Raw genomic sequence first — 17,512 nt, 5'->3', positions numbered from 1 at the left:
CCTGCTGGGAACCACACTGTACCTGGCATGTCAAATAATTATACCTTCTTCCTCCATTTCAAATGGAGATTATACGAGTTGTAGGTTTTGGTACTTCAATAAAGCTTTGCTTTGGAGAAGGGAGAACTGTTGGTGAAGCTGTGTAGCAGAGAAACAATGCAGAGGTCATCCCTGTTTTCAGCTGGATTCAGATTTGAAAGGGATATGCTGTGAAAGTTGTCAGTATCAAATACAGCAAGCACTAATACCTCTGGAAAGTAGCCATGAGTTACCTTTGGGTAATGTGATCTGATTATTGCACACCATAACAGACACAAGCAAAAATGTACAAAATAATAGTATATACATTTGGGAGGATACTGATTCCTTTTGAACTGGATAAAACATTGAAAATTCATTTTATAGGTAGATTTATTTATATTTGTGTCTGGGGAACAGTTGAATTCCTGGAATGAAGGAAGCACAGTACATCTCTGTTAAAAGCAGGTTTTTATGTAAAATATGTCCAAAATTTGGTGAATGTTGATAACCCCAGACAAGTTTGTTGAATATCAGTAAGCACTTGTTATTTACATGCTGGTGAACGCTGACATTTGCTAATAGTATGTGTCTGATGTTTTGATGATTCACAAAGTTCCTCTTGGATAGGCAGTATTCATATATAAGTATTGAAATTCAGTACATTTCATATACTCTTCGTGATTTACATACACTCAGTAGTTATATTTTGGGGAGTCCATTCAGAAGCAAGGAGAGGCAAGTTCAAAAATTTCCAGTTAATGCTTTGATTTATTTTCCTTAACCTGTGACTATGGTTAGAATTAAGCATGATGGCAGATCTGTGTCTCACCCCTCCTAATTTGCCACTTTTCAGCTTGAAATTGTACACATACGTATGCACTCACCCGCTGCTTAACAGCTGCATCTTAAGATACCAGATCTGCTCCAGTTACATTTAGGTCTGCCCTGTCTCCTTGATGTGAACCATTGTGTTGGTTTTGATTAGATGGATTGTATCAGATGGATTAATATATTTTAACAGTATATTTGCCAAGACGTAGTGAGTAGACAAATCAGTTTATCTGTAGCCCTGTTTGGCAGCCTTTTCAATAATGTCATGAAATATTGTCCTAAATTAGGTTTCATTTGTTTATATTAGGCATGATTGGAGCCAGTGTGAAGGGATATAACTTGCCCTGTGAAAACAAACCAATTACTTCTCGAATTGCTGTCATTTGTGGGACATCTTCGTGCCATATGGGGGTAAGTTGGGGGAAGAATCCTGGTGCTAGTCATATAAACATAACTGATGAGACATTGACCTTTGAAGCTCCTCTTTTAATTTCCTTGCCTTTGTCTCTATGTGTCTGTTCTGTATATTATGATGGTAATTCTATCATTACCTTGAGATATTAATGATATATCATCATGCATTTGCTATCAAGAAGCATCTTTAATAGTTGCAGAAATCAATATTGGGAAGAATGGCACAAAACGTAAAAGCAAATGATTCTACTGTGATTTCAACTGGGCAGTGTGAAATTGGAGTCAGACTACGGCTTTGAGCTTTGTCGCTAATGTATAACTGAGTACTCAGTGCCTTTAGAAGAGCCCCTTGGATCACCTCCTCACTCAATCAATATAAATCCATCCTGCTGTGAGAACTGTAATGAACTATGGAATTATGAGATGCGTTGTGGCTTCAAAAGAGCCCAGATCAGCAATTTTTACTTTGTTAATTTTTCTCACTGAATTAGGGGGAAAGCTTTTTCCTGGGATTGCAATTAAAGTTTAGTGTCTCTTTTTAAAATTTATACCTTTTTAAAATGTATAAGCCGGAAAGCATTCAATATCCATGACTATCCTCTTCTGCTATTTTTGCTTCATTTAAAACTTGTTAACTCTCTTAAATGTGGACTGAATCACTATAAGTTGAGTATGACATTATAAGTACACAGGGGCATATCTATATAAAATGGTACCCAGGGTAAGCACTGAAATTGCTCCCCCCCCCCAAATATTGTGCCCCCCTCATGAGACCAGTCTCTGCAGAGAAGGACTGTGTTTTCGCTGGCATATCTAACCAGTCTGATGGATGTACATGCCTGTGCATCTGATAAGGGAGCTCTGACTCAGGAAAGGTTACTGTTTTACAAACCTCCAGGGCAGAGAAGGCATTCAAACTTAGGTCACTCAAATCCTAGTCTGACATTCTAACCACTACAATCTCTTGTTAAGAGAACTGATCCATGAAATCCCAGAAAGCTTCATAGCTGAGGGGCGGTTGAACCAGTGTCTTTGCACTTTTAGTCTCTAATCACTATGTTATTGTAGCGCTGGAAAAATTAAGCAAAAACAAGAAGGATGGAACCAAAGAATGAAAGAACTAACCATGCAAGTGAACAGACCGGTTCTGAGTCAGCATGAATATGTACCATGTGAGAAAAAGAGAAAAATTTCTCTGTTAACAGTTTTATAATACAACTGCTCAGTGTTTATTCCATAATAATTTTATACACTTCAATCATATCCCCCCTCAGTCATCTTCTCTCCAAACTAAAGAGTCCCGAACGCTGCAGCCTCTCCTCATAAGGAAGGTGCTCCAATCCCTCAATCATCCTCATTGCCCTTCTCTGCACTTTTTCTATCTCTTTAATATCCCTTCTAAGATGTGGCAACCAGAACTGAACACAGTACTCCAAGTGCGGTCGCACCACTGCTTTATATAAGGCCATGACAATCTTTGCAGTTTTAATTACTTTCCTAATTATCCCCAGCATAGAGTTTGCCTTTTTCACAGCAACCATGGTATATCCCTATATCCTTTCCCCTTTTGTTGTTTTCTTCTGTCCTTTTCACTCATCAAACAACCACCTCAATATTCAGTTTTACTAATTAACTGTATTTATACCCCATCTCTCTCCCCAGTGGGGACCCAAAGTAGCTTACATCTTTTTGCTCTTCCCTCGTTTTATCCTCTCATCCACCTTGTGAGGTAGATTAGGCTGAGACAGAGTGACTGACCCAAGGTCACCCGGAAGCTTCCATGGCAGAGTGAGGATTTGGACTTGGGTCTTCCAAATCATTGTCCGACACTCTAACCAATATACCACCTTGGCTGTCAGCTTTTCCTATTTCTCTACAACAGGGGGTTGGACTTGATGGCCTGTGTGGTCTCTTCCAACTCTGTGATTCTTTGGTTTGTACAATGTATACATTGACACTCTTACATCATAGTTTGCCTAATGGTTAATTGCAGGTACAGTTAATGGGGTGAGACAGTAGCTCAGAGGTAAAGCATTTTATTTGCCGGCAGAACATCTTTGGTTCAAACCTCAGCAGCTGGATCAGAAAGTACCTGAGATCAGAAAGATCTGAGACTCGTCTAAATTGTTACTTCCAGTCAGAGCAGACAAAACCAATCTTGATAAACCACTGCACTGACTCAGATTCAGCTCATCTGCCAAGACTCCGTACAGACAGATTTAGTGTATCATAGAAGCTGACTGATATAAAAGTCCCATGTATGAATATTTGTGCTGCATCCCCAGATGGATTTGGGCAAGCCTCTCTCATCCTCAGCACTCACAAATGCAATATGGAGATACTGATCTACCCTACACTAGCGTAAGGATTCTCACAATACTAGAACCAGGGGGCATTCATTGAAAATGCTGGGGGGAAGAATTAGGACTAATAAAAGGAAACACTTCTTCACGCAATGTGTGTTTGGTGTTTGGAATATGCTGCCACAGGAGGCGGTGATGGCCACTAACCTGGATAGCTTTAAAAGGGGCTTGGACAGATTTATTGAGAAGTCGATTTATGGCTACCAATCTTGATCCTTTTTGATTTGAGATTGCAAATGCCTTAACAGACCAGGTGCTCAGAAGCAACAGCCGCAGAAGGCCATTGCTTTCACATCTTGCATGTGAGCTCCCCAAGGCACCTGGTGGGCCACTGCGAGTAGCAGAGGGATGGACTAGATGGACTCTGGTCTAATCCAGCTGGCTTGTTCTTATGTTCTTAAGGATTAAATAAGATAATATACATGGACATTCTCTAAGAACAATATAATGATGTTGTGGCTGTTGTTAAGTTTTGGTCTATGAAGGGGAGTGTCAAAGGCAGTGTGAAATACTACTCAGAACAAATAATCCAACAAAATCACTGCTAATGGTTAGCTTGCTACTCAAGACTAGGCTCTTCCGCACTTTAATAGATAACACAATGCTGAAGTTTTATAATACAACTGCTCAGTGTTTATTCCATAATGTTTCATTGGCCAAAACCTGTTTGAATTGAATGTATGAAAGGTCTTCAGTGAAGTACTCTTTTATCTGTACCTGTTTATACTGTGGCGATGACATGGAGCAATTGTGTGTGCCTTTTTAATGAGATGTATATGCAGCTGCAGTTGGTTGAAATTAACTGTACCTTTTTTTAATTAGGGCCATAAAATGAAAGTTTATTATCCTCCATGTTTTTGTTAGAAATCTCTCTCTACATATATTTCTCCTTCTCTTTGTACCGAGAGACCCAGAGGGCAATAGAGATGAATCACTGGGCTTAATTTAATGCAGTGGGAGAGAGACCTGTGTGGTCAGGCTGGCATTAAAAAAGTGCCTTTGATCTGCTTCAGGTGCACTGAGCCAGAAACAATAATATCTTTGTGAGATGATCAGTGCAGAGAGTGAAACAGAGGGGGGTGGGGGAATGGCCTGTATGGAAACTCAAGGCTTTCCTTTGTTGTGGTTCTGGCAAATGAAAAAGTCAACTGTCAGAAGAAATTCAGAGAACATAAAGCAGGGTGAAAGTGCAGTGGTCGAGTAGTGGGTTTCTTTCAAAGGGTCTTAACAAGAAAGGATTCAAAATAATTTGCTGGGTTACTTTAGTTTCTTGCAAGCATGGATGGGGGAGGTTGCCACCAGTGGTTCATGTAAACTCAGAGACAATACGATCTGTTCCCTTGCTAAACGGGCTGTTCTGTAAGTCAGATGTAAATGCCCCTCAGCAGAGTAATGTAAAATTATTTGAAAAGATGCTCATTGCTTTATGTACTCCCCTAACCTTTAGGAATCTCTGAAATATGAATAAAAACTTTTACTGGTAATACATCTGACACAACAGTACAGAAACTGAATATCACTTTTTAAGTGACACAGTGCTAGAAAAGGATAATTAGCATCTGTATTGTCGAAGGCTTTCACGGCCGGAATCACTTGGGTGCTGTGTGGTTTCCGAGCTGTATGGCCGTGTTCTAGCAGCATTCTCTCCTGACGTTTCGCCTGCATCTGTGAAGATGCCAGCCACAGATGCAGGCAAAACGTCAGGAGAGAATGCTGCTAGAACACGGCCATACAGCCCGGAAACCACACAGCACCCAAGATAATTAGCATAGTTTAAGCAACTTGACAGCATTTAACAAACACATCTCATCCTTATTTCCTATGAAGCAAATACATCATTACAATGGTTATCAGCAGCTACATTTAGTATAGCAATTCCATGTTGGGCAGGCAATATCAGAGACAAATTGGGCCCAGGAAATGGTGGGTTTAAGAGGTTGTAAAAAAAAGGAACCTCAACCCAAGCCAGGAAGGAAGGAAGAACATAGAGAAAGTTCTAGTGGGGGCTAGTTCCAGTCTGGGAACCCACTCTGCTTCCCATTCTGAGGTCTGTGGCAGAGCCTTCTCAACCCCATCCAGGACAGTGAAAGATGATCGAACTGGCCAAGGGTGCAAACAGCCCCCATACCTATGTTCTGGTTCTTTATGTGACCATCACAAAAGGTGATACCTGCAGATGGGCAGGAGGAGTGTTGGCACAAACTCTTGTAGCACAGCATTCTATGCCACAATTTAATTGAAATACACTTTTTATTACACTTATATTCAGTCCTTAAGCATTTTTTTCCTCTGGGAAGAGGTTTCCAATCTTGCTCAGCCGCCTTTTTAGAAATGCAAATGAGGATAACAAGAGGCAATTAAATGGGTCAACCTCCACCCTCCTTCTCCAAGCAAGTATCACAGATTCTGGGGTCTCAAAAGGATAGAAGGGCATCCAGAAGAAGATTCCAGGAGGTGACAGGAGGAAAAGCTTCCTTGACTCAGACTGAACAGGCCTAGCCGGGAGGGGGGGAGGACCACTGGGAATTGATAACACTCTTGGGAGCAGAGAGCAACATTCTCTTCTTCTGGCTGGAGCCGGGAATATAGAGCTCTTCCATATGGTCAGGCGGAGGCAGCCATTTTGGCCATGTTCTGCCCTAGGGAGCGGGTATAATCTTCCAGGTAATGGAAATTCTGTAGCTGGCTGTAACATCCTAAACTTAAGAGTCTACCTGATGATACCATCTAATAGGGCATGTTTAGAGGGACAGACAGAGGAGTTGCATTTCTATCCTTTGTTTTGAATTCCTTTGCTAAATCTGGGCTGTGCTAAAAGTATGCTTGTAAACATTTTATTTTTAATAAATTCTTTTAAACTTTGGATGCTGGTAGCAGTTCTCTGTACCACATAAACTTCCACCAGCTTGGACACACTAATTTAAAAAAGGGGTGCCAGGCTGGCACTTGGCAAACAGCTATTCCTTCAGAGGCACATTAGGCAGTCAGTCTTCCCCACAGTCCCCAGGAATGGGAAAGGGGAGACACCAAGGTAAGGCCTTAGAGTTGGAAGTAAGCAAGGGGGATGCCCCCCCCCCCCAAGTGGGCAGTTCCTAAAATGGTCAGGTAGTGGGAACAGTTACCCTAGAGAAAGAGAAAAGCCCCTCCAAGAGGAGCTGGGAACCCCTGAGAAAACCTGCACATCAAAGCCGGCCCGTACCACCACAGTATCTTCTGCTGGTTATGTTGGGTCTATTAGTCTGATCCAGAACTGCTACTCCTATGTTCTTAAGAATTAGATTGCTTCTTTCAGTTTGGAGCGATTAACACTTGGTCTGAAGTTATTTATCTGTTGAGCTACTTTTGTCCTCTCAGTCTTATATAATTATCTCCTTAATGATCAAATGTGTATAAGAGTTAAGGGATTGCTTGGGTAAATATGTATATTAAAATATCCTAAAGATTATTACTCAGGTTGGAAGGGATCTTCCTTGCCAGTTTGCTTTTTAAAGCAACAAAGAAAATTATACCCACAAAAAGGCTGTTACAAGGTATAAACAATTAGTGAAGCATATGTTACAAAAAATCATGATATGTATATAGTATTAACTTCATACCATTTCCACAAAGCTGACACTTTATCTTCAGAAGAACCACAAACCTGTTTAACTTTGTTACTATGAACTTACTAAGTATTCTGATGTGAAGCATAGTAAGATTAACTTACAAAAATGGTTACTCCAACAGGAGGCTTTTTTCATACATAAACTTTATAGTCTTGAACCTGCTTGTCTTAATTCCTTGTGGAACTTCTCAGTGTTAGTTTAAGTTGCTTCAACATTCTCTTTTTTCACTCTTTATTGGAATCAACTGTGGTGATTTGGTGCTACAACCTACTTTGAATGTACTTAAACTTAGGTATTCACTGGGTTCTTTGGGATACATATGAGCACAAGCGTGCTTTATGTCACTTCTGGCAGTGTATCCCCACATGAGAAATATGAAATTTATATAGTTACTATGCATATTCTTTTCTACAGAATATTATTTTTTTGTATATTCTTTTTAAAAATATATATACTTATATTTTTGTAAGTAATTATAATTATGTGCCATACTGTATTACTTATATTTAGAACTGCAGCATCCCTGATGGTATTGCAAGATAGTGGATGCATATTCTGAACAGCGTTTTTTGGTGAAGATTAATGAACCTATTTTCATGCAAGAGATGATTATGTAACCTTATTTTGATTGATCTTCCCTGATGAAGACAGATATGAAACAGGAGGGTCCTGTAAGAATAGATTTGTACTGGGAACTGAAATGTCCATTCATACATTTTTGTGTTCTTTGTGTTTAAACACTGTTTTCTTTTCTGTATAATTGTGACATGAAACTTTACCCTATAATGTGTTACAGTGATACCTAATGGTTTGTGATTAATACTGAAGATTTTTGTATTAATGTTTGGATTGTTTCCATTGTGCACACATGCTTTAGGATCCTTTTATTTTTTAATAGTTTCTTTTGTAGAATGGTATGGTTAAAACCATATACATATCAAGGTTTTATGTAACAGATGCTTCACTGAATTGTTTACACCTTGTTAAGCCATTTTGTGGGTCCAGTTTTCTTTGTGCTTTTACTAGTTACTACACTGTACTTTCTCTTTGTATTGAGTTTGTTTTTTAAAAGCAACTTCAGGCAAAAGTGTTTGTTCTGACTTGGTTTCCCAGCTCCTCCCAGCAACCAGCAAGCATTAAACAGTGCTGCTTTTGCTGTACAATATCCACCCAAACTGCCAGCTTTGTTTACACAAATAGAGCCTGAAGCACGTTTCCAGCCCAGAGTTTGCATAGTACGTGTCCTCTGCAGAACATCCTGGGGTGGAGACCACAGAGGCATGCTGACTCAAAGTGTTTCTGCAGTCCAATCTGTGTAATCTTAGGGGAAGGCAGACCAGCAAGGGGTTTTCAGTATATGTTGGCTGTGATTCTAAAGCAGACTATGCCACATACGTAAAGCATCAGACCCCCAAAATCAGTATTGCAACTGAGTCCTCGACTATAATGGGAAAAGCCTACACACAGCCAAAACACACAACACTGCTGGCTCGGACCTGTGAGCATTGTTCAAGTGTTTTGTGTAGCAAATATGCTTTCAGAAAGAATTTCCAAACCCTAAATTCTGGATTTTCACCTTGTATTCTTCAGCCCCTGCTGGCTGTCCAGTGTTAGAGAAATGAAACGTGCAGTCTCCAAGGGAATGTTGCCGAATGCCCTGGGCAGTGAATCTCTGAGCCAGCTGGCCATAACCCAGCATTTAGCAAAGGCAGCAATTTGTTCTCCAGTGGACCGGTGGAAAGGGGTGGGAGGTGGGTAAAATTCTGTGCAGAGTAAAGAAAACCAAAGGAAAAAAATGCAAATAACTCAAATTTGAAACAATTGTGCAAACTGAAACTACATAACCTCCCCTATCTTAAAACATGAGATCACAAGCAAGAGAGTACATTTTCAAATATGAGATATAGCTATTTGAAATTCAGATTGCAGTTCTTATCTCCCTTCTTATTTCATTCACACGGTATGATGGGCGTGCATTACTGAACAATGTTACGGATCTTAATTACTGTAATATGTTGCTGTGAATGTTACTGTAATATGTTTCTCTATATGTAACAAATTTGGCATTCTTCTGGGATATGGCCTCTTTTGTGCTAAAGGACAGTGTGGGTAGGGAAGGGGACACGTATCATGAAATATGTACTGTTTGATTCATTGCAGCATTTCTGTGGATAGAAGGATAACTACCTACAGAGCAGACCTGGGTCCCCAAAGAACAGCATTTTGGGAGAAGTTTTGGCTTCAGCAGGGGGGTGGGGGTGGGGGTGGGGATGAGAAAGTTGTGTTCCATGGGTGGAAACCCTTCTGTCTGTAGAAATACTCCAACCTAATGTCTGTCCATTCAATACAGATCATTGTGACATTATAGCTGGGGCACAGCTGCAGAAATTTGCAGGGTGACTTTGATCCAGTTGCACATTCTCACCCTCAACCTTGGCAAATATTTGGATTGGAGGCAAGAAGGAATATATGGGATGTGACACAGAGGCAGTCAATGATGAACCACCTCTGAATGTCTCTTGCCTTGAAAACCCTGCAGAGTCACCATAAGTCAGCTGTGACTTGATGGCACCCCCCCCCCCAAAATTCTTCCATTGCCATCTCATGGCACAGTCTGCTTTGTCTCCTTCAGTACAGAGCCAGTTCAATACATTTACTGCAACAAATTTTCTTGAATGTTAGTGCTTTTCTGCTATCATGTAGAGGAAGATTAATTTATATATAGGGGGAAAAGTAACACAGAAGGAGGAACTATCGAATGGTTTAGAGGGAACTGGAACATAGTTAACCATTGGGCAAAGTGGGCAGTTGCCCAGGGCGCCCCTTGTGGGGAGCGCAAAAACTGCAGGTTCGTTTGTGGGATTGTTTGTATTTTCAGTGTTTTTCCGTTTTTGGCCTGCAGAGGGCAGAGGGCACAGTTTTTAGGCTAGCAGCACCAAAATTTCAGGGATTTTTCGGGAGACTCTCCTGATGAGGTTTGGTTTAGGGAGTCCAAAGTTATAGACTCCCAAAGGGAGTGCCCCCATCCCCCATTGTTTCCAATGGGAGATAATAGGAGATGGGGCGACACCTTTGAGGGTCCATAACTTTGGACCCCCTGAACCAAACTTCACCAAATTTCACCAAACCGGGGTGGTATCATCAGTAGGGTCTCACAAAGATACTCTGAAATTTTGGTGCTGCTATTTTAATAATTGCACCCCTGACAGCAGGCACCACCTAAATTTCCCCAGATTTTCCTTTTAAATCCACCCCCTTCCTGCCAATGCTTGTTTTCTTTCTTTCTTTCTTTCTTTCTTTCTTTCTTTCTTTCTTTCTTTCTTTCTTTCTTTCTTTCTTTCTTTCTTTCTTTCTTTCTTTCTTTCTTTCTTTCTTTCTTTCTTTCTCTCAATGCCTAATAAAGGTTATTATTATTATTAAATCCACCCACTTCAGCATGGATTTAAAGGGAGAATCTGAGGTCCCCAGTTTAAACATTGAAAGTGATGCTGTTTCAGGGTGGGAGATAATCCACCCCAAAACAGCATCACTTTCAATGTTGTTTAAACTGGGGACCCCAGATTCTCCCTTTAATGTGGATTTAAAAGGAGAATCTGGGCTCCCTAGTTTAAACACCATTGAAAATAATGCTGTTTGGGGGTGGAGTCCAGCATCACTTGTTTAAATTTTAAATCCACCTTAAAGGGAGAATTTGGGATCCCCAGTTTAAATAACATTGAAAGTGATGCTGTTTCCCCCAATTGGGGGACTGGATACAACACCATAAAATGTTTTCATAGCAGTAATAAAACATTTTGAAAGCATTTTGAAAATATTTTCAAAAAAATATTTCTGCTGTGTGGCATGGCCCATTGCTGTGTTCAGATTTGTGAGTTTGGGGATGTTCTATTATGTGATGGTGACTTTGAAACGACCTGGAGGAAAAAAATCATTGTTTGGTCATGGTGGGAGAGGGTGGTCGCCCATGGGAGGGTGGGCATCAAACTCAGGTTTTGCCCAGGGCTCCAGTTTGCCTAGGTACGCCACTGTAGTTAACACTGATTAATTGCACTGCTTCAGTCCACTAAAGCATAAAGCAGGTTTTTCAACTAATATTTTTTCAGCTGGGGTGATAGGGTTGACCTCTCAAAGAATAAGGTTCTATACCAAGATTGCGTTGTATCTAAGCTTTACTAAACGTACAGATTTCATACTTTATAGCTGCAAATGGTCATCTATTCCATTGGAGCATCATGGAACTATTTTTGTTCAGTATGTGGATTTGCAGATAGGAACAGGCTGGCTCCCAAAAGCAAAGTGAGATAAGGTATATTGAGCCTTAGGAATACTAACAAATAGGTGTTAAAGACAAAAAGAAAGCAGCTTTCAGACTGTAGAAGTTCAGGCTTGCTGTTCTTTGCTGTCTCGAGCCTGCTGTTGCAGAGAAGGCTAGGGAAAATACATCGAACCCAAAATTTTAAATAACAGTTTAGGACTGCCAGTAACTTAATCAAATATGGTCCTAAATAAATCTCTAACTGCCTAATAAAGATTTAAAGCAAAGTTTATGAAATCAACTACTTAAACTGCTGGTAGGCAGAAGATCTACTCAAATGTTATTATGAATAAAAGTACCTTCAGCTGCTTCCTGGAGAGATCAAGAATGAGGAGGAAAGGTTTACCTCCCTGGAAAGATTGCTCAATAATTGTGTGGCTTCCATTGAAAAGGCACTCTCTCATGTCCCTATGCTTCTTTGGTTGACAAGACAGTCAAGAAGGCCCTTCCCTGTGATGTTCCCAATCTAGTTCCTAAACAGGACTGTAGACAAGAAGACAGAAGATACCTCAATCCCAATCTGTGTAGGACTTTAAAGGTCAAAACCAATACCTTGAATTGGGCTTGAGCAGGTCAGAAGGCAATGTGATTGCTTTAGAATTAGGATTACATGATCATGGTAACTGGTCCCAACCAGCAGTCTAGTCACAGCATTCTGCATAGCTGCAGCTTCTGAACACTCTTCAAGGGCAGCCCCAAAAGTGTACACTGCAGTACCCCAGTCTAGATGCAACTAAGGCATGGATCACTGTGGCCAGATCAGATTGTGCCAGGAATGGATGCAGCTGGCACATCAGCTAAAGCTAAGTGAAGCACTCTGAACCATAGTAGCCATCTGATTTTCTAAGGTGACCACTGTGTGGAGCAGCACTCTCAACCTGCAAATCTAGCTTTTCAAGGTGAGTGTAACCCCATCCAAGGTTGATTCCACATGGTCCAAATATCCCGGGTTGAGCAAGGGAAATATCCCAGTTTGGCCAAGAAATTTGCACAGTTCCTGATCCTGAAGCGAGTTTGTCCCACGATATTTCCCTCATCCCAGATTTTTCAAAAACTGCTAAAATTGCGATCTTTTCCCAAAATCCCATGTTGAATCTGCTTCTGTGCAAATCCCACAGGAACAAAACCGGTTTATTTTCCCCACCCCATCACCTGATCTCCCTGCCTTACATCATGTCAGTTTCATTTCTGCTGAGTTGCTGCCCGCCCTTTCTGAAATGTTCCCCAAGCAAGTTTTCTGCCCTTTCACAGCTCTTCCAGGAATGAGCCAAGCGAGCCCATGCGGGAAAGCATGAGTGCTCGCCCTGTTCCCACTTGCTCTCACCAAGCACTGCATGCAAGCCGAGTCACAGCCTGGCCAGCCCAGTATTGTGGCTCCAGGCTCACGTTCCCAATGGAATCCTGGGAGTGGCTGGGAAGCTCTTCCGGGAGTCAGGCAAGTGAGCCACATGTGGGAAAGCAGGAGTGCTCACCCTGCTCTTGCCAAGCGTCACTTGCTAGCCGACCCACAGTCAGGAGAGCCCAGCCCTACAGCTCCAGACTCACATTCCCAACAGAGTCCTGAGGGGGAAGGGGTGGGGAAGTGCCTGCCTTGCAGGATACTCTTACCTCATGACAGCCCCAAAAACCAATCAAATGTTATTTGGTATATTGTGGGGTGAATGTCTCATGCTGGGGTTTCTTGCACACCTTTAAATGTGGATGGGACGTAGTTCTCTGCACAGTATTGGTCAATTTTTTTTACTTTGTATACCACAACGTGCTTGCCATGTTGCTTACTGCATCAGCTCCTTTCCAAAACTAGAGAAAATGCGGGGGGGGGGGTCGCTTGATTTTTCTTTGGTTTTTGTGGATCCGCCAATCAGAAGCATTGCCTTGGGGGCGGGGAAGAGCCAATCAGAATGCAGCACACTGGGGATGTTTGAGCATGCATGCTGCATTGGCGTTGTAAAAACAAAAAAAGCCAGTCTTAACTCGATTCCTTCATGGAAACGGGTACCCATGCAAAGGGAAAAACTAGGATAAAATAGACCTGGATTTTTAAATACTGAATGTAATATGGTATAATTATGCTGTGCAGAATCAACCCAAGACAGGAGGAAATATCAAAACAACAGTCTGCCTTTCTACTGAACCAGAGAACATCTGTCATATCAGGATTAAATGTCATCTTGTTCACCTTCATCCAACCCATTACTGACTCAAATAAGAGGTTTAGAACTTCAACAGCTTCATTGGAATTAGGTGGGGGAAAAGGTAGAGCTGGGTATTATCTGCATATTGGTGACACTGCAACCTAATCCTCCTGATGACCTCTCCGAGCAGCTTCAGATATATATTAAATAGCATAGGGGATAACATAAATTCCTGCCCCATAGGCCAATGTTGAGAGTTAGATATGTTGAATGATGGGACTGAGACTCGTTAGCTAGGGTTGCCAGATTAAAAGGAAAAGAGAGCAAATGCAGAATCATACCCTGAATTAATAATTTCTGTTCTATAATTTGAAGCTAGAATATTCTGATGTGAATGATATCATCTGTGGAGTTGCAAAGAGGAACATTTCCTTCTTCCTTTTTAAGGTCCCTTAATATAACAGACATGCGGAAACCCTACTAATAGACATGTAGAGTTCCATCTCCATATAGAATTTCTGCTATGTGCTACAGAGTCTGTGGTACTTTAGAAGGGTACAAAAAGGCATTTCAGTACACAACAGAACACAGTTTGTAGACATGTACCCAGACAACCTTTGTATCCATTTATCAAAGCGCTCTGTTTCAGTTTCATGGCAGGCGACACAGTAAATACTGAAGGGGCAAAGGTTATTCTGCACCCAGACAATTTCATTAAATTATTTTTTTTAAGAGAAAGAAGAGTTCTGGCCTTAAAATTCTGGAAGAATCATTCTGCCTCTGTAAGAAATAACAACTTAAAAAATAATGCGGGGAAATGAAGGGGCAGAAAATGTCAATCTGTATTCATAGAATCTTTGCTTTTAGAAATAAAAAGTAGGGATGTTGGTCACACTTTTATTACATTGGTAAATGTCTGCTTATATCTTAATTAAGGATGAGTTTAAAATTCTGATGATCTGATGTAGATGAGTAGAGGAAATAGTTACACTTTGGAAGTTCAGTCTTCCATAACTCAAATGTTCAGGCAATAAGTGCAATCAAAGACATTAAAAGTAGAATCCTAAACAGAGTTATGCTTAAAAAAATCTGTTTACTACAGTGATCATAGAAGGTAGTACTCTGCTTAGGACTGAGCTATAAAATACGTGTATAAAACAGGCAGAAATCATTCCATCTTTAGAAGGTCTCCTTTCAATCCAAGCCGGTTACTTCTGCACCCTCCCTCTGCAATGGAAAGAATTTCTAGCATCGTGTTAGGCACAAAGAGGTGTAAGCAGACCAAAGTAAAATGGAAGAGGCAGGATTCCATGTACCCATACTAGTGGGCCCGGCCACGCGTTGCTGTGGCAATTGTCCTTCTCATCACAGTCCGCAACCCACACAGATGTCCATGCAGGTCCAATGATCCCCAGCATAACCTTTTGGGGTGGTCAAATGGAATTCCTCTTTCCCTTTTCAGTGCACATTGTTATATGGTGCTGTCTTGTTTTTTTAGTATAAGGTAACCCTTTCCATTCCACAACGGAACTGTCCAGAGTGTGAATCCCGCTGTCCATGAGGCTGGTTGACACGCACAGTCCTGCTTGGGTAAGGCAGAACTGGGGCAAGCAGGCTATCCCAGTCTGGCAGCAGAGGCAGGGTAGTGAGGCGCTCAGATCGAGGCCAGCTCCCTGGGTTCTTAAAGGGCCACGTGCAAAAGAAGCGGAGCCGGTAGTGTTGGTTCGCCCCCACCCCGTGGATTTTCTTAGAAGAAAAAGGCAAACTCCAGCTCGCTTTTAGTAAAAGAATATGGGTGAGGAAGTGGGTAAGTGGTGGTTGGATGTGAGGGAGGGCAGAGTGAGGTGTGTGAGGATGAGCTGGATGTGTATGAGAGTATGTGTGTTGTGTGGTAGCAGTGGGTGAGGCACAGAGATTGAAAGTTACCTGTGTGTGAGGGGGGGACCCCACTTGACGTCTCACACGGCAAAGTGTGTATGTGTTTCACTTCCACTCGAATTACCTAACAGTGTTACCTATTTACTGTTTTCACTGCTCATCTCTGGCCATCTGAGTGAACATTCTAAGGGCATGCCAACCCCTCAGGCCACAGACATACTGCATGAACATTCTAAGGGTGACAGTTAAACAGAGGCAGCTTCATGGCCTGGTGCGCCAGGAAAAAGACGTTTTACCTGGCTCAGGTATGGACTTTCGGTGATTTGAAGGTCCAATTACCTGCCCAGAATGGGGAGGGATGTCCTGTGAAAATTTGGGTGTGATCCATCCAGCAGCTTCTGAGGGAGACCATCAGGGACAAACACACATTTAGATTTTTATATATATAGAAGATACGATGCTTTTAAGATGCCAGTGCAAAAACCTTTTAGAAAAAATACAAAGAGTTGGTTTTATACTCCAGTTTTTCTCTATCTTTAAGGAGTCTCACAGTGGCTTAAAATTGTCTCTCCTTCCCCCCCTTCCCTGCAGTAGACGTCTTATGAGTAGATGGGACTGAGTTCTGAAAAACTATGGTTAACCCAAGGTGACCCAAATGGCTTCATGTGGTAGAGCAGGAATCAAACCCTGATCTCCAGATTAGAGTCCGCCTCTCTTAATCATTACATCACGCTAGCTTTCTCATGATTCTCCCCAAACTGATCCCCAACCCTGATCACTGACATCAATCAAGACATTCTGGGAGAAAGAGAAATTCCTCTTGTAGATGTTCACATCTGTAAGAAATAAGTGTTCTTTCCTCCCTTCCCACTTTTTATTTTTTTTGAAACTCATATCCTAAAGCAGTGCTTTTATCTTGGTGGGATAGTGATAGGGTTTTTTTGTTGTTTGCCCCCAAAAGATGATACTGTAAACCACCAATGAGATTAGTGTGGATGAAGGCGGGGAGGTGGGAGGTGCGAGTTGTGCCTCTGCTTCTTTGTCTTTGTATGGCTGGCATTTTGTTTCTGGAATAAGTGACAGTCATTCGCCAGGAAAATTCTTTGGTATTTTAGTGTACTGCTACATAGAATTATATATTTTAGCGTTGTATATTACTTATTTTATAACTGCATGATGTAGTTGTTCAGTACTCTTCTGCAGTCTTCTGATGCTAGCATGTTTGATGTTGATTTTCAGTAGGGCATGCCAAGGTTGACTTGAGGACTGTATCTCATCCAGATGATTTACTCATAATAAACCTTGCCTCCTGGCAGTGACAGCTGAAGACTGTTAAACTGAATTCATCATTTCATTTGTTTCTGATTGCTCTCTAACGTTTACATATCTTACATATTAGTGTAAATCATGCAAGGGAGTACAGTTCTCCTACACAGAGTTTCTGCATTGCTCTGTCTTACTAAAACATTGTATTATTATAGTAGTTAAATGTTGTGAACCAAGATGGAGCTAAGTCCATGAAAAAAGTTGCACATTGTAAATAAGTTTACATCAGTGGTACCAAAGTTTGAAAATAATAGGCTCATACTTCAAATTTTCTGTTTCTAATACACATTGCCAATCAAATTCCTTTTCTTGTAATTAAAAACAAAACGCTGTGCCTACATACCACTTTTGTGTTGTGTAAAGTGCTGTCAAGTCACAGCTGACATGACAACCCCATAGGGTTTTCAAGGCAACAGATTTCAGTGTTGGTTTGCTATTGTCTGCCTCCACATTGTCTCAGAGAGTTCTGAGAGAACTGTGACTTGCTCAAGGTCACCCAGCAATATTTATGTGGAAGAGTGGGGAATTGAACCTGGTTCTCCGCATTAGAGTCTGTTGCTCTTAACCACTGTACCACGCTGGCTCTCTATGTGCCATTTTTGCACCTCCACAATCTGTTTACAC

At 41.3% G+C, this 17,512-nt stretch overlaps 1 protein-coding gene across 6 annotated transcripts in view; it reads left to right on the top strand.

The window, feature by feature from the left end:
• FGGY (FGGY carbohydrate kinase domain containing) overlaps positions 1–17,512 on the top strand; it is a 176,410-nt gene that overhangs the window by 91,072 nt on the left and 67,826 nt on the right. For all 6 annotated transcript variants that reach the window (XM_048496640.1, XM_048496639.1, XM_048496637.1 and 3 more), the window contains one exon: positions 1,160–1,263. In XM_048496640.1, the coding sequence (XP_048352597.1) occupies positions 1,160–1,263 (104 nt within the window). The remainder of the gene's footprint in view (positions 1–1,159; positions 1,264–17,512) is intronic.

This window comes from Sphaerodactylus townsendi, linkage group LG05, assembly GCF_021028975.2.
Source record: "Sphaerodactylus townsendi isolate TG3544 linkage group LG05, MPM_Stown_v2.3, whole genome shotgun sequence".
In the NCBI taxonomy this organism is placed as follows: Eukaryota; Metazoa; Chordata; class Lepidosauria; order Squamata; family Sphaerodactylidae; genus Sphaerodactylus; species Sphaerodactylus townsendi.
Note: the sequence above shows the minus strand (reverse complement) of the source record. Positions and strands in the feature narration are given on the sequence as shown.